The following is a 22,828-nucleotide window of genomic DNA, read 5'->3' as shown; positions in this document are numbered from 1 at the left end:
TGAATTATATAATGATCTTGCTACTGGCCAATACGACACCGTTCTCTGATTGTTTTCCAACCATGTTTGAAGTTCTGGTAATACAATGGCCAATTCTGCTGCTATGGTAGCATTGAACAAATCTGTGACACCAGTTGTCATACCACACGTCGTTTTCAAGAAGGTGATCAGCTCTTACATCCCTGGGTCCCGTTCCTCAAGGCGATCGTAGCGCTAAGTTGATCGTAACTCCTATACTTTAACATAGACTTACGACTGTCGTAGCTCTACGATCGCCTTGAGGAACGGGGCCCTGATCTAATGCAAGAGATGCAAGTAAATATAAATACACATAAAATTAAACAAAATATCGGTTGCACCTGCTTGGGACTATGCAACACATCTTGTAAACATCCACTTTTAAACGAAATAATCAAGTTTTATAATAATCTTGCTACTGACCCAATTCGACATCGTCGTCTGTTGGTTATCCAGTCATGTTGGCATTTCTGGTAAACACAATGGCAGATGCTGCTGCTAAGGTAACACTCGACAAATCTGTGACACCATTTCTATTCCCATACTGATTATATCTCTTACAAAATAATGCAAAAGAAGTGGGATTCCCAAGTTGGTATCAATAAATGACATCAAATAAAACCAAGAGTCTCTTACACCTGCTTGGGATGTTGGTCAAGATTTGAACAGTTCATTGTGCGACGATGTATTGGCCGGACGTTGGGGTAGCCCAGTGGTTAAATTATTCGCTCGTCACGTTGAAGACCCGGGGTCGATTCCCCACATGGGTACAATGTGTGAAACCCATTTCTGGTGATCCCCGCCGTGATGTTGCTGGAATATTGCTAAAAGTGGAGTAAAACCATACTCACTCACTCACTCTGGCAACTGCAGATACACTAATAAATACCTATTAACATTTGATGATCCTCTATTATGTGTCCCTTCTGATGAAGGAATCATGGTTTAGCATCTGTTTCAAAGTTTTATCAAAGAAGGATCTTTGAAATATAGTTAAATAGTTTTCATTTAATTGTTGATTTTTAAAAATATTTTATTATATGCTTTGTTAATTGGTATGTGCTATTTTAAAGTCTTTAGATCACATTGATAACTAACAATGTTAGTGGTTGTTTCCTCAAAGGTAAGTAAAGTATTGTAAAAGTTATCTTGCTCCAGAGCACGTTAGACCAAGTCTTTCAAAGTAAATTTAAGGCTACTATGTTTTAGTCTATTTGAATTCGTTGCTGGATTTGTTTATAATCGCAAGCATCTGATGGGATGGTGAAATCGACCGAGGGTCCATGCAGCTACCACAAGCACTGTACGTCCCCATGGTCGTTAGTGTGGTGTTCTGCAGTCCGTTTTTGTAGCTTGAGTAAGTAACCTAACTCAGTGTGTATCGTGTATCAGGACCCTCCTCTATACTCTGATCAACCTCACTTAATCCATCATTCTTAATCTTGTATGTAAATCCAAATAATCACAGCATCGCCCGCTCTTGGGATGTCCTTTCTCTTGTATGATTTCAATCAAACGAAACCAAATATTCTCATAGTGAAATTTATCTACAGAAGTTTCCAAACAACGAGTGCGACGGATGTCACGTGGCCACCATCTCCATCAAAGGTCATGCTGACGGTGTTGGTTGCACGGACCTGTGATGAAGGGACATTGAACACCCAAACGTTCCATGTTGTTTTCCCGCCAGCCCTCATAGCATCAAACAGCATGTAGCTTGAAGACAATGTCTGACCATTGAACTGAACTGCATTGGGTTTTGCATCGACCTTACGGTCTCTGCTCACTGCCACTCTAAGTTGAGCAGTATCGTATTTGGAGCTAGGTAGACTTATGGTTGTCTGTGCATGTCCGTTGGTGATGGGGATGACCATGTCCTTGCCATAGCGTGTGGTCTCGTTAGTCGTGCGTATTCCAGCAAAGTTGTAGTTGGTTTTGAACTTGTAGAAGCAGGTTGATGATCCGGGGAGACCAACAGTGCCATTAACCTTCGATATGTTGAAATGGTAACCAGCATGAATGGTTGGATTACCATTTTCTAGCAGAACACACGTTTCTTCACCCGTGGTAGGGTTGAGCCAGTTGTTGGGAAAGTCCAGTTTAACATTCTCAAATGTACTGCCATAGTTGTGGAGAAGAACTACCATCTCGTTGGTGAGAGGGTTTGCCAGGGCAAGAGGCGAAACCATTCTCTCCTGTCCATTGTATGGACTTGAAACACGGAGAAACGTTTGGTCGTTAGTAAAGTTTTGCCAAAACAGGAAGAATTTGGTTGGTTGAAGAGGTTGACCATCAACGGTAAATAAGGAATTCCGGATGGAAGGATGACCCGGGAATTGTTCATTTGAGAGGAGAAATATGGTAACTCTGTCTATGAACTCTCTCATATTAAGGAAGCTAAACATGAAGCCGTTTGGTTGATAAATGGTTTCAAACTCTATCTGTCCATTTTCCAAATTGGGACTGACCCCGAAAACGTTACCTCTCCCAAATTCAGTGTTCACTAACTGAACATATTTTCCTTTCTTGAGGAAAGAGTAATTCTCCACCATGTCCAGAGAAGCAACCAAACGAGCTTCAATTATGCCAAAATATGAATAATTTCCACGTGAAAAACGGAGAAAGTCGTAGGAATGGAAAGAGAAAAAGTCCAAGTGATCAAGAGACATGTCCATAAACTCAGCAGTTCTCTTCCAGAAGCTGAAGTTATTTTCGTCCGCTTGTCGTAAAGCCATACTTGTGTACGATGGTCCAGCAACTTTGATTCCAACTCTTGATTTCAGTTTGTCAGCGACGGCCCTGTGGTAGTCAACATTAGTTTGTGGGTCAATATATTTTTCCTTCCAATCAGGTTCATTAATGACTTCAAACATGTAGGGAATTCGTCCTCCCGTGTAATTATTGGCACCCTCAACCATCAGTGACACAAGTTCTGCTGCAGCATCAACGTTATTGGGGAACATGCCTTTATGCTGCGACTTATTCATCCAAACCGGCCAGCTCAAACCTGTAAATGAGAATATATGACACTTAAGTCAAACACATGTATTCCGTGTTAAACTACCTTCTGTGTAGTATAAGACATATTTGGGATTTCACTTTCTCCATAAGCTACAGATTCTGGTAAGATTTAGGTTCAGTTCCTTTCGGGATCAAAACCGATATTCACTGCCACTCAATTCAGCCGGGGACACTGGGACACTGACTTATCTCCATCTATGTTTCTCTGAAAACGCTTTGGTGACTTACCCTGTATGTTCCAGACCATGTTAGAGATGTTTTTTCCATAGCCATTCAGTTCTATCATGTAGTTCGCCCATGCCTTTGTCTGGCGTGCTGGGTCCTGGAGGTACGTCGGGTCTGGGTAACCTGGCTGAGTAGGGCTTTGTGGCCACTGGATGAAATAGAATGGTGTGATATAAATTAGCCAGTTATCTCTGTGAAAGAAAATTGTTAATGTGTGCGTTACTTTCATGTGTGGGTTAACCCGCGAAATATCCAGTTTAGAATTCGTCTTCAGCAACTCACGCTTGTCGTAAGAGGCGACTAACGGGATTGGGTGGTCAGGCTTGCTGACTTGTCATCGTATCCTAATTGCGTGGAACTATGCTCATGATGTTGATCACTGGACTGTCTCAATTATTTACAGGCCGCCGCCATATAGCTGGACTATATTGCGGAGTTGGCAGCGTAAAACAACAAACAAACCAAACTCATGTGAGGATTAAATACAATACATGTTCCCAGGACAGGATTGCTGAACAAAGATTTCTTTACAAAGGGTGACAGAAACTGAGATTACCAAATAAGTTTATTGGGCCCTCGTACTGCATATGTAACATATAAATAATGCTTGTATTAAATTTGTGATAATTCCATGATTTCTTATTTGTTTGTTTGTGGCAACATTTCAGCTGTAAAGCAACTGTCTTTAAATAATCGAGCCTGGGCCACGCAATCCAGTGACCACCATCAAGAGTATCGATCTTCGCAATTGGGATATGATGACATGTGTCAAGGAAGTCAGCAAACTGATCCTGGTTCTACGTCGAATACAGGGTATAAACGTGATTAGATTAGTAGTCTTTTCATAATAAACATGGCCTCCTCCGTGGTGTAGTGGTTAGAGCGTCCGCCCGGAGAGCGGAAGGTCGCGGTTTCGATCCCCGACCGCGTCATACCAAAAGACGTTAAAATATGGTACTTGTTGGTCCCTGCCTTGCGCTTGGCATTAATGGGTACAACTAGGACTGGTCGGCTCGGAGTCAGTATAATGTGTCTGAGTGGAGTATTCCTGCTTCACTGCGGCATGGTATCTCAGTGGGCTAGCACTATAAAACCAGCTTAAGTCTGGGCTAGTACAAGCAGCCGCACATACACATGTGAAATATTCTCAAGCACGACGTTAAACCCAATTTCACTTCACCTCACCTCCCCTCATAATAAACATAGTTTTTCGTGTTATGTAATCTAGAAAATACTGCATCATTGTTATTACACTACTTACTGTCTGGGTTTGTTAAACACCGGCTTGAACCGTGAAGGTCCGGGTTACAATTGATCTTCAGTAACCCATATTTGTCGTAAGAGGCGACTAACGGGATCGGGTGGTCAGACTCGCTGACCACCCGACACGTCATCGGTTCCCAATTGCGCAGATCGTTGCTCACGCTGTTGATCACTGGATTTTCTGATCCAGACTCTTCAGTTGTTGGCAATATATAGCATGTTTTTATCTTGTATTGTCATTTATAGTTACACTGTTTTAGATTCAATTATTTGTTTTAAAGTCGAATCTGTGATAATCTAGTTATTTTACTGTCCTTCGTCGACAGGTTTTTACAATTTACCATTACTTACTATGTATACAATTCATTGTTCTCGTCACGATATGGCTGAAATATTGCCGATGTGACGATACATTTCAACTCACTCACTCTGATCCAGATTCAGTTATTTACAGACCGCCGCCATATAGCTGCAATATTGCAGAGCGCAGCGTAAACTTAAACTCACTAAGCAATATTCCAGCTATATGGAGGTGGTCTGTAAATAATCGAGTCTGGACCAGACAATCCAGTGATCAACAGCATGAGCATCGATCCGCACATTTGGGAACCGATGACATGTGTCAACCAAGTCAGCGAGCCTGACCATCGCCTGACCTGATCCCGTCGCCTCTTACAAGCATAGTCGCCTTTTGTGGCAAGCATGGGTTGCTGAAGACCTATTCTACCCCGAATCTTCATGGGTCCCAAAGAAAAACGATTGTCACAATTTTACTGTCCACACTTACTGTTAGTTTAATCCATATCTTATAGTCATGCATGTCTGTTCTGTTGTCACCTGCTGTGATATTGCCAGAATATTGCTAAAAGTGGCGTAAACTCACTAAATCACTCGTGCATGTCTGATCAATACTTTTGTTCCCGTTTACAGTATCGAAGTGAACACGGTAAGGCTAAAGGGTCTTAGTAGGTGTAGATTGCTGGAATATTGCTGAAAGCGGCGTTAAACCCAACTGACTCATTCACTATTACAGATTCGATTATTTTCTAGAATAATGTTTCGGCGTTCACCAACAAACAAATAAACAAACAATATCCTAGTGTGCAAAGTTAAAGTCTCCACGGCATAAGAGTCTTAGCAGGTGTGGATCTTGGCTAAGTGGTGCCATAGACTATCGAATATAGCCAGAGCTAGACAATTTAATAATGGTAGTATCAACAACAATCTGCTCCGTGATCATAAAAATACATTAACTCACACACTCGGACTGCCTAGTTCAACTTTTAAGGAAGGTAAAACAAGATTCTAACAATAATCTCCTCAGACAAAGTATAAATTCGGTAGGAACACATCAACAAGGACCATGAATTATATTTCCTAACTTCCTTTCATGTATGCATTATGCTTTTTACCTTGTACTTACATTTGGAAAAAAATCATCCCTCAGGTCTCTGTTCACCCACCGTCCGGCCGCCGTCCCGATAGATTTACACTTTGGAATTAGGTTCTCTTGGGTGAGGCCGTTTATTTTATTCCATCTTTCAGGTTCATAATGTACACGTCCACCTTGGGAGAGCCACTCGTTGTAGATTGTGACGGTTGTGTCAGCGAACGCCGCTCTGCACAGAAACAAGGAGCACAGAAGCAGTAACAACATTCTGTTGTGAAAGTATGATACTTCGGTTCACCAGCAGTAGCTTTTAAATGTTTTATCAAACACGTGAGAGCAGCACGTGACAGTTTTATACATATCTAAATATTTGAGATAAGAGTAAACAAAGTGGATGATAAGACCGGAGGTCTTAAACTGAGCTGTTAACATTCTGCATTATTTCAACGTCAGTTTTAAAGTGTGTCAAGCTATCATACTAAGAACTGGGCGCAGCTGGAATAAATTTGAGATAAGAAGTATTATCTCTTCCAAATTGTTTCTCTCAGCAGAAAGTTCCCCGAAATTTTCCGCTTCTAGGACAACCCTACACTGGCAAAAGTACATGTGCTTTGCAGTTTAATGTTGGCATATCAGTCCAAATATGACAGATTAAAGGTCACATGAAGCGTAAAACACAACTTTGCAGATTCTGATACCTTTCGGTATGGACGTACCGAAACAAATCATCAAAAATGCAAATTCAACTTATAAAGTTGAAAAATAACGCAATGAAACAAAACCGCGCGAAATAGGAGTTCAAACGATTCACTAATTTCCCCCCAGCGCTGGGGGCAAAAAGTGGTTCCAACAGCTGGGCTACGCTACGCTGGGTTGCGCTCATAGCACATGCACAGTGAAATAGGTTCGCGCAGCTTGGAAGCGGGTTGTCCGGTGAATACTCAGTGAAAGGCTTTGGTGTGAGCTATTTTTCTAATGTTTTGTTGATATTTCACAGGCGCGAGCTTTTTTATATGTTATGACAGTAGATTGCCGATTGAACTGTTTATATAATTTCACTTGTCTACTTCACCACACGTTCTTCTTACAGAGTCACTTTCTCAGTTCGATACTTAAAAGCAATTTCATTATTTAGCGTTGACAGAATTTCTAACTGTGATTTAGATATGTCGTTGTCACAGACAAAACTCAATGTCTGTTTTATTGACACCTATGTTTCTGCCTGCCTGCCTGTCTGCTAATGACAATATTCAATACGCAACTTCGATCACTGACCACATGCAATTTGAACTCAACACCTATCAGGCTGTACACCATAAACAAAACGCATTGATTTATGGCCCGAGTTCGGTCTGTGTCATATATGTAATTACACAGACAGGCAGGTGTGATACTTGTACATAAGACATGTTGATTGCAAATGTCTGTTGATTGCAAAATGTTATACACAGAAAATGAGCATGTATTTAGAAAACCCAACATCTCCATATATACACGCCCAATGGGCCGTGAGGGCATCTTCAAATGAACCAGCCGTTACACTTGAGTGTACACCCACCCGCTCTGACTGGGTTCGGTGTCCCGGGTGCTTCGTTTCTTGGGAAGTAAACCCAAGTACAAAATATTGCACTTTTGATTTGCGATTGTACGTTTATAATTTTGTTTATATGTTTTTTCATAATCAGCAATGTATATTATATGTCATGAATAAGTGATAATTGTGTTTTAATTATGTTTGATTTTTTGGTTGCATGTGGCCTTTAACAATTTCCTATATTACACACACCGCTATCACCAGGGGCCGGATTCACTAAATTTCTTAGAATATTCTTAAGCCTTAAGAATTCTTAAGTCTGGTAAGAATTCTTACTTTCCATAGCAACCTATCTAAAACAACGATTTTTGCTTAAGCAATATTCATCAAACCTCTTAGTGCTTAAGATGTTTTCGCATGTATGATGATAAAGATGATTTGTGATATGCCACAACTAATATCTGAAGTACATTCAACACGAGGACGACGTTCTTGCACTCGTGAAGAGCAACCTCCTCGTGGTGAGTAATTGGTAACGCTAATAGGTCTTCCCATGTGTGGACCCGGGGCAGAATAAGTCCTCAGCACCCCTTTGCTGGTCGTAAAAGGTGATCGAATTAGGAAATCTGTTTGCCGTGCATTGCTCCCTGTGTAGGTGGAGTCTGATGATCAAGGACCCCAGGTCCAGGTCTAGTGTCCCGTTGCCCAATACACCACTTCCGACCTAGAGAGATGGTAGAATGCACCCGATTAGATCCATTGGTTGGTAACGCCAAGCCCTGTGCATGCTGAATATTTTGCATATTTAGTTGCTAATTGCGTCTTCGTCAATTCGATTTCTGATATAAAATACTGGTATATCAAATTGCCTTCACTCCTATACCGGAAGGCTGTTGATCATGAGCCAATCTGGTAATGTTGACTTCAAAATAATGTGTATCTCATTTTTGGGGTGCTGTGGGCCGACCCAGTCTGACATGGAACTGGAACTACAAATATTCGTGTCAGATTCGCTTGAGTATATCACCCCTGCATCCCTGGTGTCATCTTTGACATCGTCCTTCTTGACACTCCATGGTGGGTGCTGAATCATTTTCTTTTCAACATGAATCTACAACCATCTGGTTTATTGTGTAATGAAATAGAATGACGTTTTGAAATAAAAAAATGCCGATCTCCCCATTAAACCCTTTTGCTATTTCTAAGGCTATCTCAGGATTTGAGGGGTGGTGAGGTGGCCTATTGGCTAAATTGTTCGTTAGTTACGCCGATGGCCTAGGTTCGATTCCTCGCATGGACACAATGGGCGAAAGCCCATTTCTGGTGTCCCCTGCAGTTGCAATCCTGGAATATTGCTAAAAAAAAGCATAAAACCCAAATCACTCACTGACTCACTCAGGGATTTATAAAAACATGTCGGCGAAGGACAGTAAAAGTAACTACAATAAAACTGTAAAACTAGTATGAAAATCTAAAATATCTTAACTATGTAAGACAATGCAATATAAAAAAAACGTGCTATAGATCACCAACAACTGAAGGTAAATCACCATACTAGGGACCATGGCATTTTACAGTACCTTTGCTACCTGCATGGGTGAAGTAAAGTAAAGAACGATCACAGAGACAGCAACCTTTCAATCTTTTGTCCGCCAATGTTGAAGTTGCTGTGTCTGCGAACTTCATGTTGTGGAATCCGTGTCGGAGAGAGATCCTTCAGCAACCTTTCAATCTTTTCGGGTGGTCAGGCTCGCTGACTTGTCAAATGTCATCGGTTGCCAATGTTGAGGATTGCTGTGTCTGCGAACAGAACATTAAATTCATGTCGAGGCATCACTCAATCGCTCCAACATGTCGGAGGAGGATATTACCTCAGAGCTTGTAGATCGGGGTGTTACAGCTGTCAAACGTTTCACCTTTGAAGAAAGAGGGCATTATTATAAAAGCCCACACATATATTTTAACGTTTGCTCGTACATCCCTACCACAGACACTTAAAGCCGACTAGATGTATTTCTATAACATATATCTTCACTTTAACGGTATAAATGTCAGAAGTTGGGTCATGGGTCCAACTCTGTTAAATGCCTCCGTTGTGGTGACGGCCATGAGAACCCAGATTGCGACAAAGAATGTAAATGCGCAAATTATCTTCGTCGTCATGGTGCGTCATTCAAATCCTGCCTGTGTGGCAAAGGGAATACAAAATTTAGACAAACATATCGTGGTTTGACACCAAAACGCTACTGACAAATGAGATCTCAAATATTACATTCTCTGCCGCAGTCACTTGTTCTGTGGCTACAGGGGATGTTGGGGTTGCCTGGTGGTTAAAGCGTCTGCTTGTCATGCCTAAGGCTCAGGTTCGATTACCCACATTGGTACAATGTGTGAAGCCCATTTCTGGTTTTCCAAGTCCTGATATTGCCGGAATATTGCTAAAGCGGCTTAAAACTAAACTCACTCACTCACTGTGCCTACATCCTCTGTGACATGTCAGATTGACTTGACATGGAGCAAGTCAGAAAACCTGTTACTTCAGCTTCAGTCATAACATCGAAATCCCGAGTCACTCAGTCTTCATCTGGATTTCAGACTGAAAATCAGACTGAGACACCATCACAATCATCTGACAAACAGCCTGACGCTGTGTGTGAGTGAGTTCATGTAGTTCATGTTTATCGTCACATCGTCAATTTTTCAGCCATATCGTGACGAGAACAGTTAAGTAAAATTATTCACTGGAAAAAAAGTCCATGTTTACAAGACATTTCCAATTTTGGAAAGATGATGTTTCCAAAGATTTACAATTTTGGAAATGTCCACAAGGGGAGATAACTGGTTGATGATGGTAAATCATTGTTATTTGCACGCCCCGGGACCTAATCCCTTGTTGATTGATGAGTGAGTCAAGGCAAGTAATAGTCACCAATTAACAAGGCCTACTGCCTTGTTAATTAACAAATTTTTATGCCTCTTACAGAAGCCTCTGGAAGTAAGTTAAATCTTTGATGGGCATTAAGAAGTGGAATGCAATACTGTGACCTGATTTTCACCTGATGAAGGAGCAAGCATATGCTCCGAAACTTCGTGTTATTCACAATAAAGAAGTTGACATCCATAAATCTTGCTTTTCTTATTAAAAAGATAAGTTATTAAAATCTGCTGAGCTGTAGGCTTGTTAATCATGTTGCGATGTGATTATCGCTCTAACACACCTGAGATATTCGTCAACAGTGTGGTATGCACAGGCGGTGAAACTTGTATTGTATTACATTGGGTTGGTTGCATATTGTTTTGTGTTATGCTGTCAGTTTATATGAATGTGTGGATGAGGAAGCTCACATATTATTACATTGAAAACAGACTAAACGTAACATTTATTCCATGGTCAATATCGCAATGTTAGTTATATGGTAGGCCATAGGTTGCCAACAACTAAAGGTAGATCACCATATCAGGGGCCATGGGGACTTACAGTACTTTTGCTACCTGCATGCCTGACGCTGTGTATTCACCAAAAAAGGAAAGAAATTAAACAGAAAACAGAAACATACCATGCCACTACCTTCAGAAGTTCCTGTAGAGAACCCATATGGACCTCTAAACATGGACATTACCCTGTCCTAACAGGAAAGACGGAGGAAGAGGTCTTCTCACACAGGAAAGAAGGAGCAACAACTCTTCCTCACATCATGCAAAAGATCGTCAATTGAGCAACCGTGACACCGTTGCCACTTGTAATTGCAGAGGTTTTTCAAAAGCCTAACCCACTCCGTCAACACGGCTTCCTTAAAAATGGAAGTCGGACAACTGGTAGTCTTGACCGCGGACTTAATGTACCTCCTGATAAGTGTGAATTTGCACGGCTCCTACGGCAGAAAGCTATGAATACACAATGCCATTTCGAATGTGGTCAAATGCAGCACATTATATATTTGGGATTACACTTTTAAGTAAAGTACAGATTTTAGTAGTTTTGACGGATTGAGACCAACCCACACTCTCAGAGTCAGGCACCTTATCGCCAGCACACAAAATCAGCCGCCTAACCCACTCGGCCTCTGCGGCTTCCAGGCAAATGGTAGTCAGACAACTGGAAATCTTAAACGTAGTGTATCTTTGATTTGTAAATTATTGCTAGATTTGACCAAAATCGCCAGCGGCTGAAGGGATGTTGTAAATCCAGCTTGAGTATTTATTTGATAAAATATACAATTAATATTAACTATACAAAAACTCACAAAAATAGCAAAAGTTTACAAGACAAAATACGTACTGGAACTTCATAGCACTGTATGAACTACATTTTGTTAGCACTGGAAAACATTACAATTAAAGTCCAACTAGCCTTGAATTGAAAATGAGACCATGTGAGATGGGATAATATATATATATATATATATATATATATATACACATATATATATATATATTAAACCTGCAAATAATTGAAAATTGCTTGTATGCTTTCTCGTTGCAGAAATGGCTGGACAGGAGGGAAAATGTGATATGACCGAGGGACTGTGAGACAAACCAGGGCGAATGGGTTGAGTAGACAGCCCAACAGCTGTTGAAATCTGAAAAGCTAGAACTATCTTTCCTCAAGATAAGTCATCCAAATCCTCAAGTTACCCTGATCACAATCCACTCAGAGTGACTGAGTGTGTGAGCGAGTGCGGTTTTACAACAATATTCTAGCAATATGATAACGGGGCACATAAGCAAGGCCATGCTACAATACACCACTATTTCATAAATATAAATTGCAAATATGATTAAAAGAATAAAACAAAACAGCTCGAGAAATGTTTAACTCCCATACAATTTCAGAAATTCTATTAGCTTAAATGCAATTTGAAATGTAGATTTGAGGCATGAACCAGAGATATGCCACGAAAAGAAGATGAGCTCTGTTATCTGTACGTTTTTCATCACAAGATGTCACCACGTAACCTAGACCAGCGAAAAAGACTGGTCTGTGATATTTACTCTTATATAATATTTCTTCTGATCCGAGCAATTTCCCACCACTGGATAATCTTTAAAATATTTTCACTTTTATTGTATACATTGTGAGTATTAAACTCACTCACTTACCCCACCACTGGAGGTGATACGTATGGTAGTTAATATATGGATATGATATGGTAGTTTATATATGGTGCTGCAGGGTAAGTAAAGCAACATCTTCACCTTCGGGTGACATGTGATTGGTTATTCACATTTATTCAACGCGGAGAGAAAAGCATAATTTTTCTGCTTTTTCTGTCGCATTTACCCTTGAACAACTCGACCCTTTTTCCGGACACTTTCTGAAAGCTATGCAATTAATAAGAATTATTTGAGTTTACGTCATTTTCTCAGCTAATACGTGACGTTGTGGGAACGTTGTGGATTGGTAACGTCATGACAAAACGTTGTGACAACGTTAAAGTGAATTTCTGCTTTGTTTCTTATGTACTGTTCACTACTGGGATTTTAGTCACAATAGGGCTGAAATATTACCGATGTGAACATTTAACTCACTCACTACTGGGAAACCTATTCAACGATTAACGTTAAATAGAACGTTAAGACAACGTCAAATACGTTAGCATAAAAAACTTAGCTTTTGCCGACGTAAAAATGGCGTGTGACAACGTCAGGCCAGAACGTTGTGACAACGTAAATGGGAGTCTACTCACGGATAGTCAACAGGTTGGCTAATTCCATATACAGGGAATGTTGGTTGTATATATTCTGTATTTACGTTTGTGAATCTCACATGTTAACAATTGTCCTCCTGAGAGGGTACGTAAGTCCGAAAACATTCAAGGTAAATTTAAACTTTTTTAGTCGTAGAATATGTGTAATTTTAATATATGGCTAGATTTGTCTAAATTGTTAACAGCTGAAGGAATGATGTAAACCCAGCCAGGGCCCATGCAGGAAGCAAATGTACTGTAAGTCCCAATGGTCCTTAGTATGGTGATCTACCTTCAGTTGTTGGCAATATATAGCCTGTTTTCACCTTGTATTGTCAACTATAGTTAAACTGTTTTAGATTCAATTACTCGTTTTAAATTCGAATCTGTGATAATCTAGTTATTTTACTGTCCTTCGTTGACAGCTTTTTACAATTTACTATTAAGTACTATGTATAAGATTTATTGTACTCGTCACGATATGGCTGAAATATTGCCGATGTGACGATAAATTTTAACTCACTCACTCACATGTTAAGAACTATACAAGCAAGTACATTTAGTTAGTTCCTATTATGTTATACTCACATTATGGAAAGACAACAATTTTCTGTTTTGCTTTTAGTCTTTGTCCTCAAATATTCAGATTAACTATAGTAACTGTGTTGACATAGAAACGAATGTGACGACACACTTGATGAAATAGTGCCATTCGTAAGTTTTACGGCGTTTGTGACTGAGTAGATGCATTATCAATGAACGGCACTTACTAGAAAGAGTTCCTGCTAATTGGATTATATTTGCTTAATATTGGGTTTATGATGGAATTGGCTCTGCGTCAATCTCATCTCTATCGTCAACTCAACTTCACTTTATGCATCATTCTTAATCTGGTATGTGAATAAAATATTCATCTGCTCTTGGGATGTCATTTCTCATGTGTGATTTGAATAAAAACAAGCAAAATATGCTGAAAGTGAAATTTATCTACAGAAGTTTCCCAATAACGAGTGCGACAGATGTCACGTGACCACCATCTCCATCAAAGGTCATGCTTACGGTGTTGGTTGCACGGACCTGTGATGCAGGGACCATGAACACCCAAACGTTCCATGTTGTTTTCCCGTCAACCTTCATAGCATCAAACAGCATGTAGCTTGAAGACAATATCTGACCATTGAACTGTACTGCATTGGGTTTTGCATCGACATTAAGGTCTCTGCTCACTGCCACTCTAAGTTGAGCAGTATCGTATTCGGAGCTAGGTAGACTTATGGTTGTCTGTGCATGTCCGTTGGTGATTGGGATGACCATGTCCTTGCCATAGCGTGTGGTCTCGTTGGTCGTGCGTATTCCAGCAAAGTTGTAGTTGGTTTTGAACTTGTAGAAGCAGGTTGATGATCCGGGGAGACCAACAGTGCCATTAACCTTCGATATGTTGAAATGGTAACCAGCATGAATGGTTGGATTACCATTTTCTAGCAGAACACACGTTTCTTCACCCGTGGTAGGGTTGAGCCAGTTGTTGGGAAAGTCCAGTTTAACATTCTCAAATTTACTGCCATAGTTGTGGAGAAGAACTACCATCTCGTTGGTGAGAGGGTTTGCTAGGGCAAGAGGTGAAACCATTCTCTCCTGTCCATTGTATGGACTTGAGACACGGAGAAACGTTTGGTCGTTAGTAAAGTTTTGCCAAAACAGGAAGAATTTGGTTGGTTGAAGAGGATGACCATCCTTGGTAAATAAGGAATTCCGAATGACAGGATGACCCTGGATATTCTCGTTTGTGAGGAGAAAGATGGTAACTCTGTCTATGAACTCTCTCATATTAAGGAAGCTAAACATGAAGCCGTTTGGTTGATAAATGGTTTCAAACTCTATCTGTCCATTTTCCAAATTGGGACTGACCCCGAAAACGTTACCTCTCCCAAATTCAGTGTTCACTAACTGAACATATTTTCCTTTCTTGAGGAAAGAGTAATTCTCCACCATGTCTAGAGAAGCAACTAAACGAGCTTCAATTATGCCAAAATATGAATAATTTCCAGCTGATACACGGAGATAGTTGTAGGAATGGAAAGAGAAAAAGTCCAAGTGATCAAGAGACATGTCCATAAACTCAGCAGTTCTCTTCCAGAAGCTGAAGTTATTTTCGTCCGCTTGTCGTAAAGCCATACTTGTGTACGATGGTCCAGCAACTTTGATTCCAACTCTTGATTTCAGTTTGTCAGCGACGGCCCTGTGGTAGTCAACATTAGTTTGTGGGTCAATATATTGTTCCTTCCAATCAGGTTCATTGATGACTTCAAACATGTAGGGAATTCGTCCTCCTGTGTAATTATTGGCACCCTCAACCATCAGTGACACAAGTTCTGCTGCAGCATCAACGTTATTGGGGAACATGCCTTTATGCTGCGACTTATTCATCCAATCTGGCCAGCTCGAACCTGGAAATGAGAATATATGACACTTAAGTCAATCCGTATTAAACTACCTTCTGTGTAGTATTAGACATATTTGGGATTTCACTTTCTCCATAAGCTACAGATTCTGGTAAGATTTAGGTTCAGTCCCTTTCGGGATCCAAACCGATATTCACTGCCACTCAATTCAGCCGGGGACACTGGGACACTGATTTATCTCCATCTATGTTTCTCTGAAAACGCTTTGGTGACTTACCCTGTATGTTCCAGACCATGTTAGAGATGTTCTTCCCATAGCCATTCAGGTCTATCATGTAGCTCGCCCATGTCTTTGTTTGGCGTGCTGGGTCCTGGAGGTACGTCGGGTCTGGGTAACCAGGCTGAGTAGGGCTTTGTGGCCACTGGATGAAATAGAATGGCGTGGTATGAATTAGCCAGTTATCTCTGTGAACGAAAACTGTTAATGTGTGCATGACTGTCATGTGTGGGTTAACCCGCGAAAGATCCAGTTTAGAAATCGTCTTCAGCAACCCACACTTGTCTTACGAGGCGACTAACGGGATTGGGTGGTCAGGCGTGCTGACTTGTCATCGTATCCTAATTGCGTAGAACGATGCTCATGATGTTGATCACTGGACTGTCTCAGTTATTTACAGGCCGCTGTCATACAGCTGGACTATATTGCGGAGTTTGCAGCGTTAAACAACAAACCAACCAAACTCATGTGAGGATTAAATACAATACATGTTCCCAGGACAGGATTGCTGAACAAAGATTTGTTTTCAAAGGGTGAAAGAAACTGAGATTACCTTATTGGGCCCTCATATGTTCAAGTAGTTGTACCTCAATTACATACTGTACATGTAACATATAAATAATACTTGTATTTAATTTGTGATAATTCCATGATTTCCTATTTGTTTGTTTGTGGCAACATTTCAGCTGTATGGCAGCTGTCTTTAAATAATCGAGCCTGGGCCATACAATCCAGTGACCACCATCAAGAGTATCGATCTTCAAATTGGGATATGATGACATGCGTCAAGGAAGTGAGCAAACTGATCCTGGTTCTACGTCGAATACAGGGTATAAACGTGATTAGATTAGTAGTCTTTTCATAACAAACATGGCCGCCTCCGTGGTGTAGTGGTTAGAGCGTCCGCCCGGAGAGCGGAAGGTCGCGGGTTCGATCCCCGACCGCGTCATACCAAAAGACGTTAAAATATGGTACTTGTTGGTCCCTGTCTGGCGCTCGCCATTAATGGGTACAACTAGGACTGGTCGGCTCGGAGTCAGTATAATGTGTCTGAGTGGGGTATTCCTGCTTCACTGCGGCATGGTATCTCAGTGGGCTAGCACTATAAAATCAGCTTAAGTCTGGGTTAGTACAAGCAGCCGCACATACACATACACACGCATGCACGTCGTCATATGAGCGAAATATTCTCAAGCACGACGTTAAACCCAATTTCACCTCACCTCAACTCACCTCATAATAAACATATCTAGAAAATACTGCATCATTGTTATTATTATTGTATTGGTTGCATATCCGAAATACACTACTTACTGTCTGGGTTTGTTAAACACCGGCTTGAACCGTGAAGGTCCGGGTTACAATTGATCTTCAGTAACCCATGCTTGTCGTAAGAGGCGACTAACGGGATCGGTCAGACTCGCTGACCACCCTACACGTCATCGGTTCCCAATTGCGCAGATCGATGCTCACGCTGTTGATCACTGGTTTTTCTGATCCAGACTCTTCAGTTGTTGGCAATATATAGCCTGTTTTTACCTTGTATTGCCATCTATAGTTAAACTGTTTTAGATTCAATTACTAGTTTTAAAGTCGAATCTGTGATAATCTAGTTATTTACTGTCCTTCGTTGACAGGTTTTTACAATTTACCATTACTTACTATGTATACAATTCATTGTTCTCGTCACGATATGGCTGAAATATTGCCGATGTGACGATACATTTCAACTAACTCACTCACTCACTCTGATCCAGATTCAGTTATTTACAGACCGCCGCCATGTAGCTGCAATATTGCAGAGCGCAGCGTAAAATTAAACTCACTCAGCAATATTCCAGCTATATGGAGGTGGTCTGTAAATAATCGAGTCTGGACCAGACAATCCAGTGATCAACAGCATGAGCATCGATCTGTGCATTTGGAAACAGATGACATGTGTCAACCAAGTCAGGGAGCCTGACCATCCAATCCCGTTAGTCGCCTCTTACAAGCATAGTCGCCTTTTGTGGCAAGCATGGGTTGCTGAAGACCTATTCTACCCCGGATCTTCACGGGTCCCAAAGAAAAACCATTGTCACAGTTTTACTGTCCACACTTACTGTTAGTTTAATCCATATCATATATGTAGTCGTGCATGTCTGTTCTGGTGTCACCTGCTGTGATATTGCCAGAATATTGCTAAAAGTGGCGTAAACTCACTCACTCACTCACTCGTGCATGTCTGATCAATACTTTTGTTCCCGTTTACAATATCGAAGTGAACAAGGTAAGGCTAAAGGGTCTTAGAAGGTGTATATTGCTGGAATATTGCTAAAAGCAGCTTTAAACCCAACTGACTCATTCACTATGACAGATTCGATTATTTTCTAGAATAATGTTTCGGCGTTCACCAACAAACAAATAAACAAACAATATCCTAGTGTGCAAGGTTAAAGTCTCCACGGCATAAGAGTCTTAGCAGGTGTGGATCTTGGCTAAGTGGTGCCACTTTGCAATAGTTTGGTACCAGTGTCCAAGAAAGAGACACCCTTGGTTCTTTGAATATAATTCTTCAGTTACGTCTATGTACACATATAACTGCAACTAACAAATACTTGCAGCAAAGAAAATGTTATAGAATATAATCAGAGCTAGACAATTTAATATTGTAGCATCAACAACAATCTGCTCCGTGATCATAAAAATACATTAACTCACACACTCGGACTGCCTAGTTCAACTTTTAAGGAAGGTAAAACAAGATTCTAACAATATTCTCCTCAGACAAAGTATGAATTCAGTAGGGATACATCAACAAGGACCATGAATTATATTTCCTAAATTCCTTTCTTGTATGCATAATGATTTTTACCTTGTACTTACATTAGGAAAAAAATTATCCCTCAGGTCTCTGTTCACCCACCGTCCGGCCGCCGTCCCGATAGATTCACACTTTGGGATTAGGTTCTTTTGGGTGAGGCCGTTTATTTTATTCCATCTTTCAGGTTCATAATGTACACGTCCACCTTGGGAGAGCCACTCGTTGTAGATTGTGACGGTTGTGTCAGCGAACGCCGCTCCACACAACAAGGAGCACAGAAGCAGTAACAACATTCTGTAGTGAAAGTATGATACTTTGGTTCACCAGCAGTAACTTTTAAATGTTTTATCAAACACGTGAGAGCAGCACGTGACAGTTTTATACATATCTAAATATTTGAGATAAGAGTGGATGTGGATGATAAGACTGGAGGTCTAAATCTGAACTGTTAACATTCTGCATTATTTCAACGTCAGTTTTAAAGTGTGTCAAGCTATCATACTAAAAACTGGGCGCAGCTGGAATAAATTTGAGATAAGAAGTATTATCTCTTCCAAATTGTTTCTGACTCAGCAGAATGTTCCCCGAAATTTTCCGCTTCTAGGACGCTGCACTGGCGTACATGTTTTGCAGTTTAATGTCGGCAATAGGACAGATTAAAGGTCACATAAAACGTAAAACACAACTTTGCAGATTCTGATACCTTTCGGTATGGACTTACCGAAACAAATCATCAAAAATGCAAATTCAACTTATAAAGTTGAAAAATAACGCGATGAAAAAACGATGAGTTCAAACGATTCACTAATTTCCCCCCAGCGCTTTGGGCAAAAAAGTGGTTCCAACAGCTGGGCTACGCTACGCTGGGCTGCGCTCATAGCACATGCGCAGTGAAATAGGTTCGCGCAGCTTGGAAGCGGGTTGTCCGGCGAATACTCGACGAAGGCTTTGGTGTGAGCTATTTTTCTAATGTTTTGTTGATATTTCACAGGCGCGAGCTTTTTATATGTTATGACAGTAGATTGCCGATTGAACTGTTTATATAATTTCATTTGTCTACTTCACCACACGTTCTTCCTATAGAGTAACTTTCTCAGTTCGATACTTAAAAGCAATTTCATTATTTAGTGTTGACAGAATTTCTAACTGTGATATAGATATGTGGTTGTCACAGACAAAACTCAATGTCTGTTTTATTGACATCTATGTGTCTGCCTGCCTGTCTGCTAATGACAATATTTAATTCACAACTTCGATCACTGACCACATGCAATTTGAATTTAACACCAATCAGGCTGTACACCATAAACAAAACGCATTGATTTATGGCCCGAGTTCAGTCTCTGTCACATTATGTAATTACACAGACAGGCAGGTGTGATACTTGTACACATGACATGTTATGATGTCTGTTGATTGCAAAATGTTATACACAGAAAATGAGCATGTATTTACAAAACCCAACATCTCTATATATACACACACAATGAGGGCATCTGCAAATGAACCAGCCGTTACACTTGAGTGGACACCCACCCAATCTGACTGGGTTCGGTATCCCGGGTGCTTCGTTTCTTGGGAAGTAAACCCAAGTACAAAATATTGCACTTTTGATTTGCAATTGTACGCTTATAATTTTGTTTATATGTTTTTTCATAATCAGCAATGTATATTATATGTCATGAATAAGTGATAATTGTGTTTTAATTATGTTTGATTTTTTGGTTGCATGTGGCCTTTAACAATTTCCTTTATTACGCACACCGATATCACCAGGGGACGGATTCACTAAAGTTTTTAAGCCTTAAGAATTCTTAAGTCTGGTAAGAATTCTTACTTTCGATAGCAACCTATCTAAAACAACGATATTTGCTTAAGCAATATGCATCAAACCTCTTAGTGCGTAAGACTTTTTCGCATGTATGATGATAAACATGATTTTTGCCATGCCACAACTAATATCTGAAATACATTCAACACGAGGACGACTTTCTTGCACTCGTGAAGAGCAACCTCCTCGTGGTGAGTAATGGGTAACGCTAATAGGTCTTCCCCTGTGTGGACCCGGGGCAGAATAAGTCCTCAGCACCCCTTTGCTGGTCGTAAAAGGTGATCGAATTAGGAAATCTGTTTGCCGTGCATTGCTCCCTGTGTAGGTGGAGTCTGGTGATCAAGTGTCCCGTTGCCCAATACACCACTTTCACCTAGAGAGATGGTAGAATGCACCCGATTAGATCCATTGGTTGGTAGCGCCAAGCCCTGTGCATGCTGAATATTTTGCACATTTAGCTGCGTATTGCGTCTTCGTCAATTCGATTTCTAATGTATAAAATACTGTTATATCAAATTGCCTTCAGTCCTATACCGGAAGGCGGTTGATCATGAGCCAATCTGGTAATGTTGACTTCAAAATTATGTGTATCTCATTTTTTTGGTGCTTTGGGCCGAACCAGTCTGACATGGAATTGGAAGATAACTACAGATATTCGTGTCATATTCACTTGAGTATATCACCCCTGTATCCCTGGTGTCAGCATCTTGGATATCCTGTGATCTTTGACATCGTCCTCCTTGACACTCCATGGTGGGTGCTGAATCATTTTCTTTTCAATATGAATCTACAACCATCTGGTTTATTGTGTAATGAAATAGAATGACGTTTTGAAAGAAAAATTGCCGATCTCCCCATTAAACCCTTTTGCTTTTTCTAACGCTATCTCAGGATTTGAGGGGTGGCCTAGTGGCTAAATTGTTCGCTAGTTACGCCGATGGCCTGGGTTTGATTCCCCGCATGGGCACAATGTTCGGAGCCCATTTCTGGTGTCACCTGCAGTGGCAATCCTGGAATATTGCTGAAAGTGGCATAAAACCCAAATCACTCACTGACTCACTCAGGGATTTATAAAACCTGTCGGCGAAGGACAGTAAAAGTAACTACAATATAACTGTAAAACTAGTATGAAAATCTAAAATATCTTAACTATGAAAGACAATGCAATATAAAAAAAAGTGCTATAGATCACCAACAACTGAAGGTAAATCACCATACTAGGGACCATGGCATTTTACAGTACCTTTGCTACCTGCATGGGTGAAGTAAAGAACGATCACCGTCTCCGCAGTGGTTCACTTCTGGTGGAATGTGCACAGAGACCGCAACCTTTGAATCTTTTGTCTGTCAAAACATTTGCCAATGTTGAGGTTGCTGTGTCTGTGAACAGAACATTAAATTCATGTCGAGGCATCGCGGCAGGCATCCGACATGTCGGAGACCCGTGAAGATCCGGGGTAGAATAGGTCTTCAGCAACCCACAAAAGGCGACTATGCTTGTCGAAGAGACGACTAACGGGATCGTGAGGTCAGGCTCGCTGACTTGGTTGACACATGTCATCGGTTCCCAATTGCGAAAATCGATGTTCATGCTGTTGTCTGGTCCAGACTCAATTACTTACAGACCACCGCCATATAGCTTGAATATTGCAGATTGTGGCGTAAAACTCCACTCACTCACTCACTCCAACATGTCGGAGGAGGATATTACCACAGAGCTTGTGGATCGGGGTGTTACCGCTGTCAAACGTTTCACCTTTGAAGAAGGAGGGCATTATTATGAAAGCCCACACATATATTTTAACGTTTGCTCGTACATCCCTACCACAAACAGTTAAAGCCGACTAGATGTATTTCAATAACATATATGTTCACTCCAACGGTATAAATGTCAGAAGTTGGGTCGTGGGTCCAACTCTGTTAAATGCCTCCGTTGTAGTGACGGCCACGAGAACCCAGATTGCGACAAAGAATGTAAATGCGCAAATTATCTTCGTCGTCATGGTGCGTGGCAAATGGAATACAAAATGTAGACAAACATATCCTGGTTTGACACCAAAAAGCTACTGACAAATGAGATCTCAAATATTACATACTGTAGTCACTTGCTCTGTGGCTACATGGGATGGGGGGTTGCCTGTGGGGTCTGCGTGTCATGCCTAAGGCTCGGGTTCGATTACCCACATTGGTACAATGTGTGAAGCCCATTTCTGGTTTTCCAAGTCCTGATATTGCCGGAATATTGCTAAAGCGGCTTAAAACTATACTCACTCACTCACTGTGCCTACATCCTCTGTGACATGTCAGATTGACTTGACATGGAGCAAGTCAGAAAAACCTGTTGCTTCAGCTTCAGTCATAACATCGAAATCCCGAG

General features: G+C 40.9%; 2 protein-coding genes across 2 annotated transcripts; both read right to left on the bottom strand.

Moving 5' to 3' along the window:
• Positions 1-1,546: 1,546 nt before the first annotated feature.
• On the bottom strand, positions 1,547-6,205 carry LOC124289989. The gene is made up of 3 exons (XM_046726650.1): positions 5,951-6,205; positions 3,268-3,412; positions 1,547-3,025 (listed from the first exon to the last, which is right to left on the bottom strand). The coding sequence occupies exons 1-3, from the start codon at positions 6,182-6,184 to the stop codon at positions 1,566-1,568; spliced, it is 1,839 nt and encodes a 612-aa protein (XP_046582606.1). The 5' UTR covers positions 6,185-6,205; the 3' UTR covers positions 1,547-1,565.
• A 7,899-nt stretch (positions 6,206-14,104) lies between these two features.
• Positions 14,105-18,912, bottom strand: LOC124289961. The gene is made up of 3 exons (XM_046726627.1): positions 18,683-18,912; positions 15,818-15,962; positions 14,105-15,585 (listed from the first exon to the last, which is right to left on the bottom strand). The coding sequence occupies exons 2-3, from the start codon at positions 15,873-15,875 to the stop codon at positions 14,126-14,128; spliced, it is 1,518 nt and encodes a 505-aa protein (XP_046582583.1). The 5' UTR covers positions 15,876-15,962; positions 18,683-18,912; the 3' UTR covers positions 14,105-14,125.
• Between the last annotated feature and the right edge of the window lie 3,916 nt (positions 18,913-22,828).

Source organism: Haliotis rubra, unplaced genomic scaffold (assembly GCF_003918875.1).
Source record: "Haliotis rubra isolate DU_JTF1 unplaced genomic scaffold, ASM391887v1 Scf453, whole genome shotgun sequence".
Classification (NCBI taxonomy): Eukaryota; Metazoa; Mollusca; class Gastropoda; order Lepetellida; family Haliotidae; genus Haliotis; species Haliotis rubra.
Note: the sequence above shows the minus strand (reverse complement) of the source record. Positions and strands in the feature narration are given on the sequence as shown.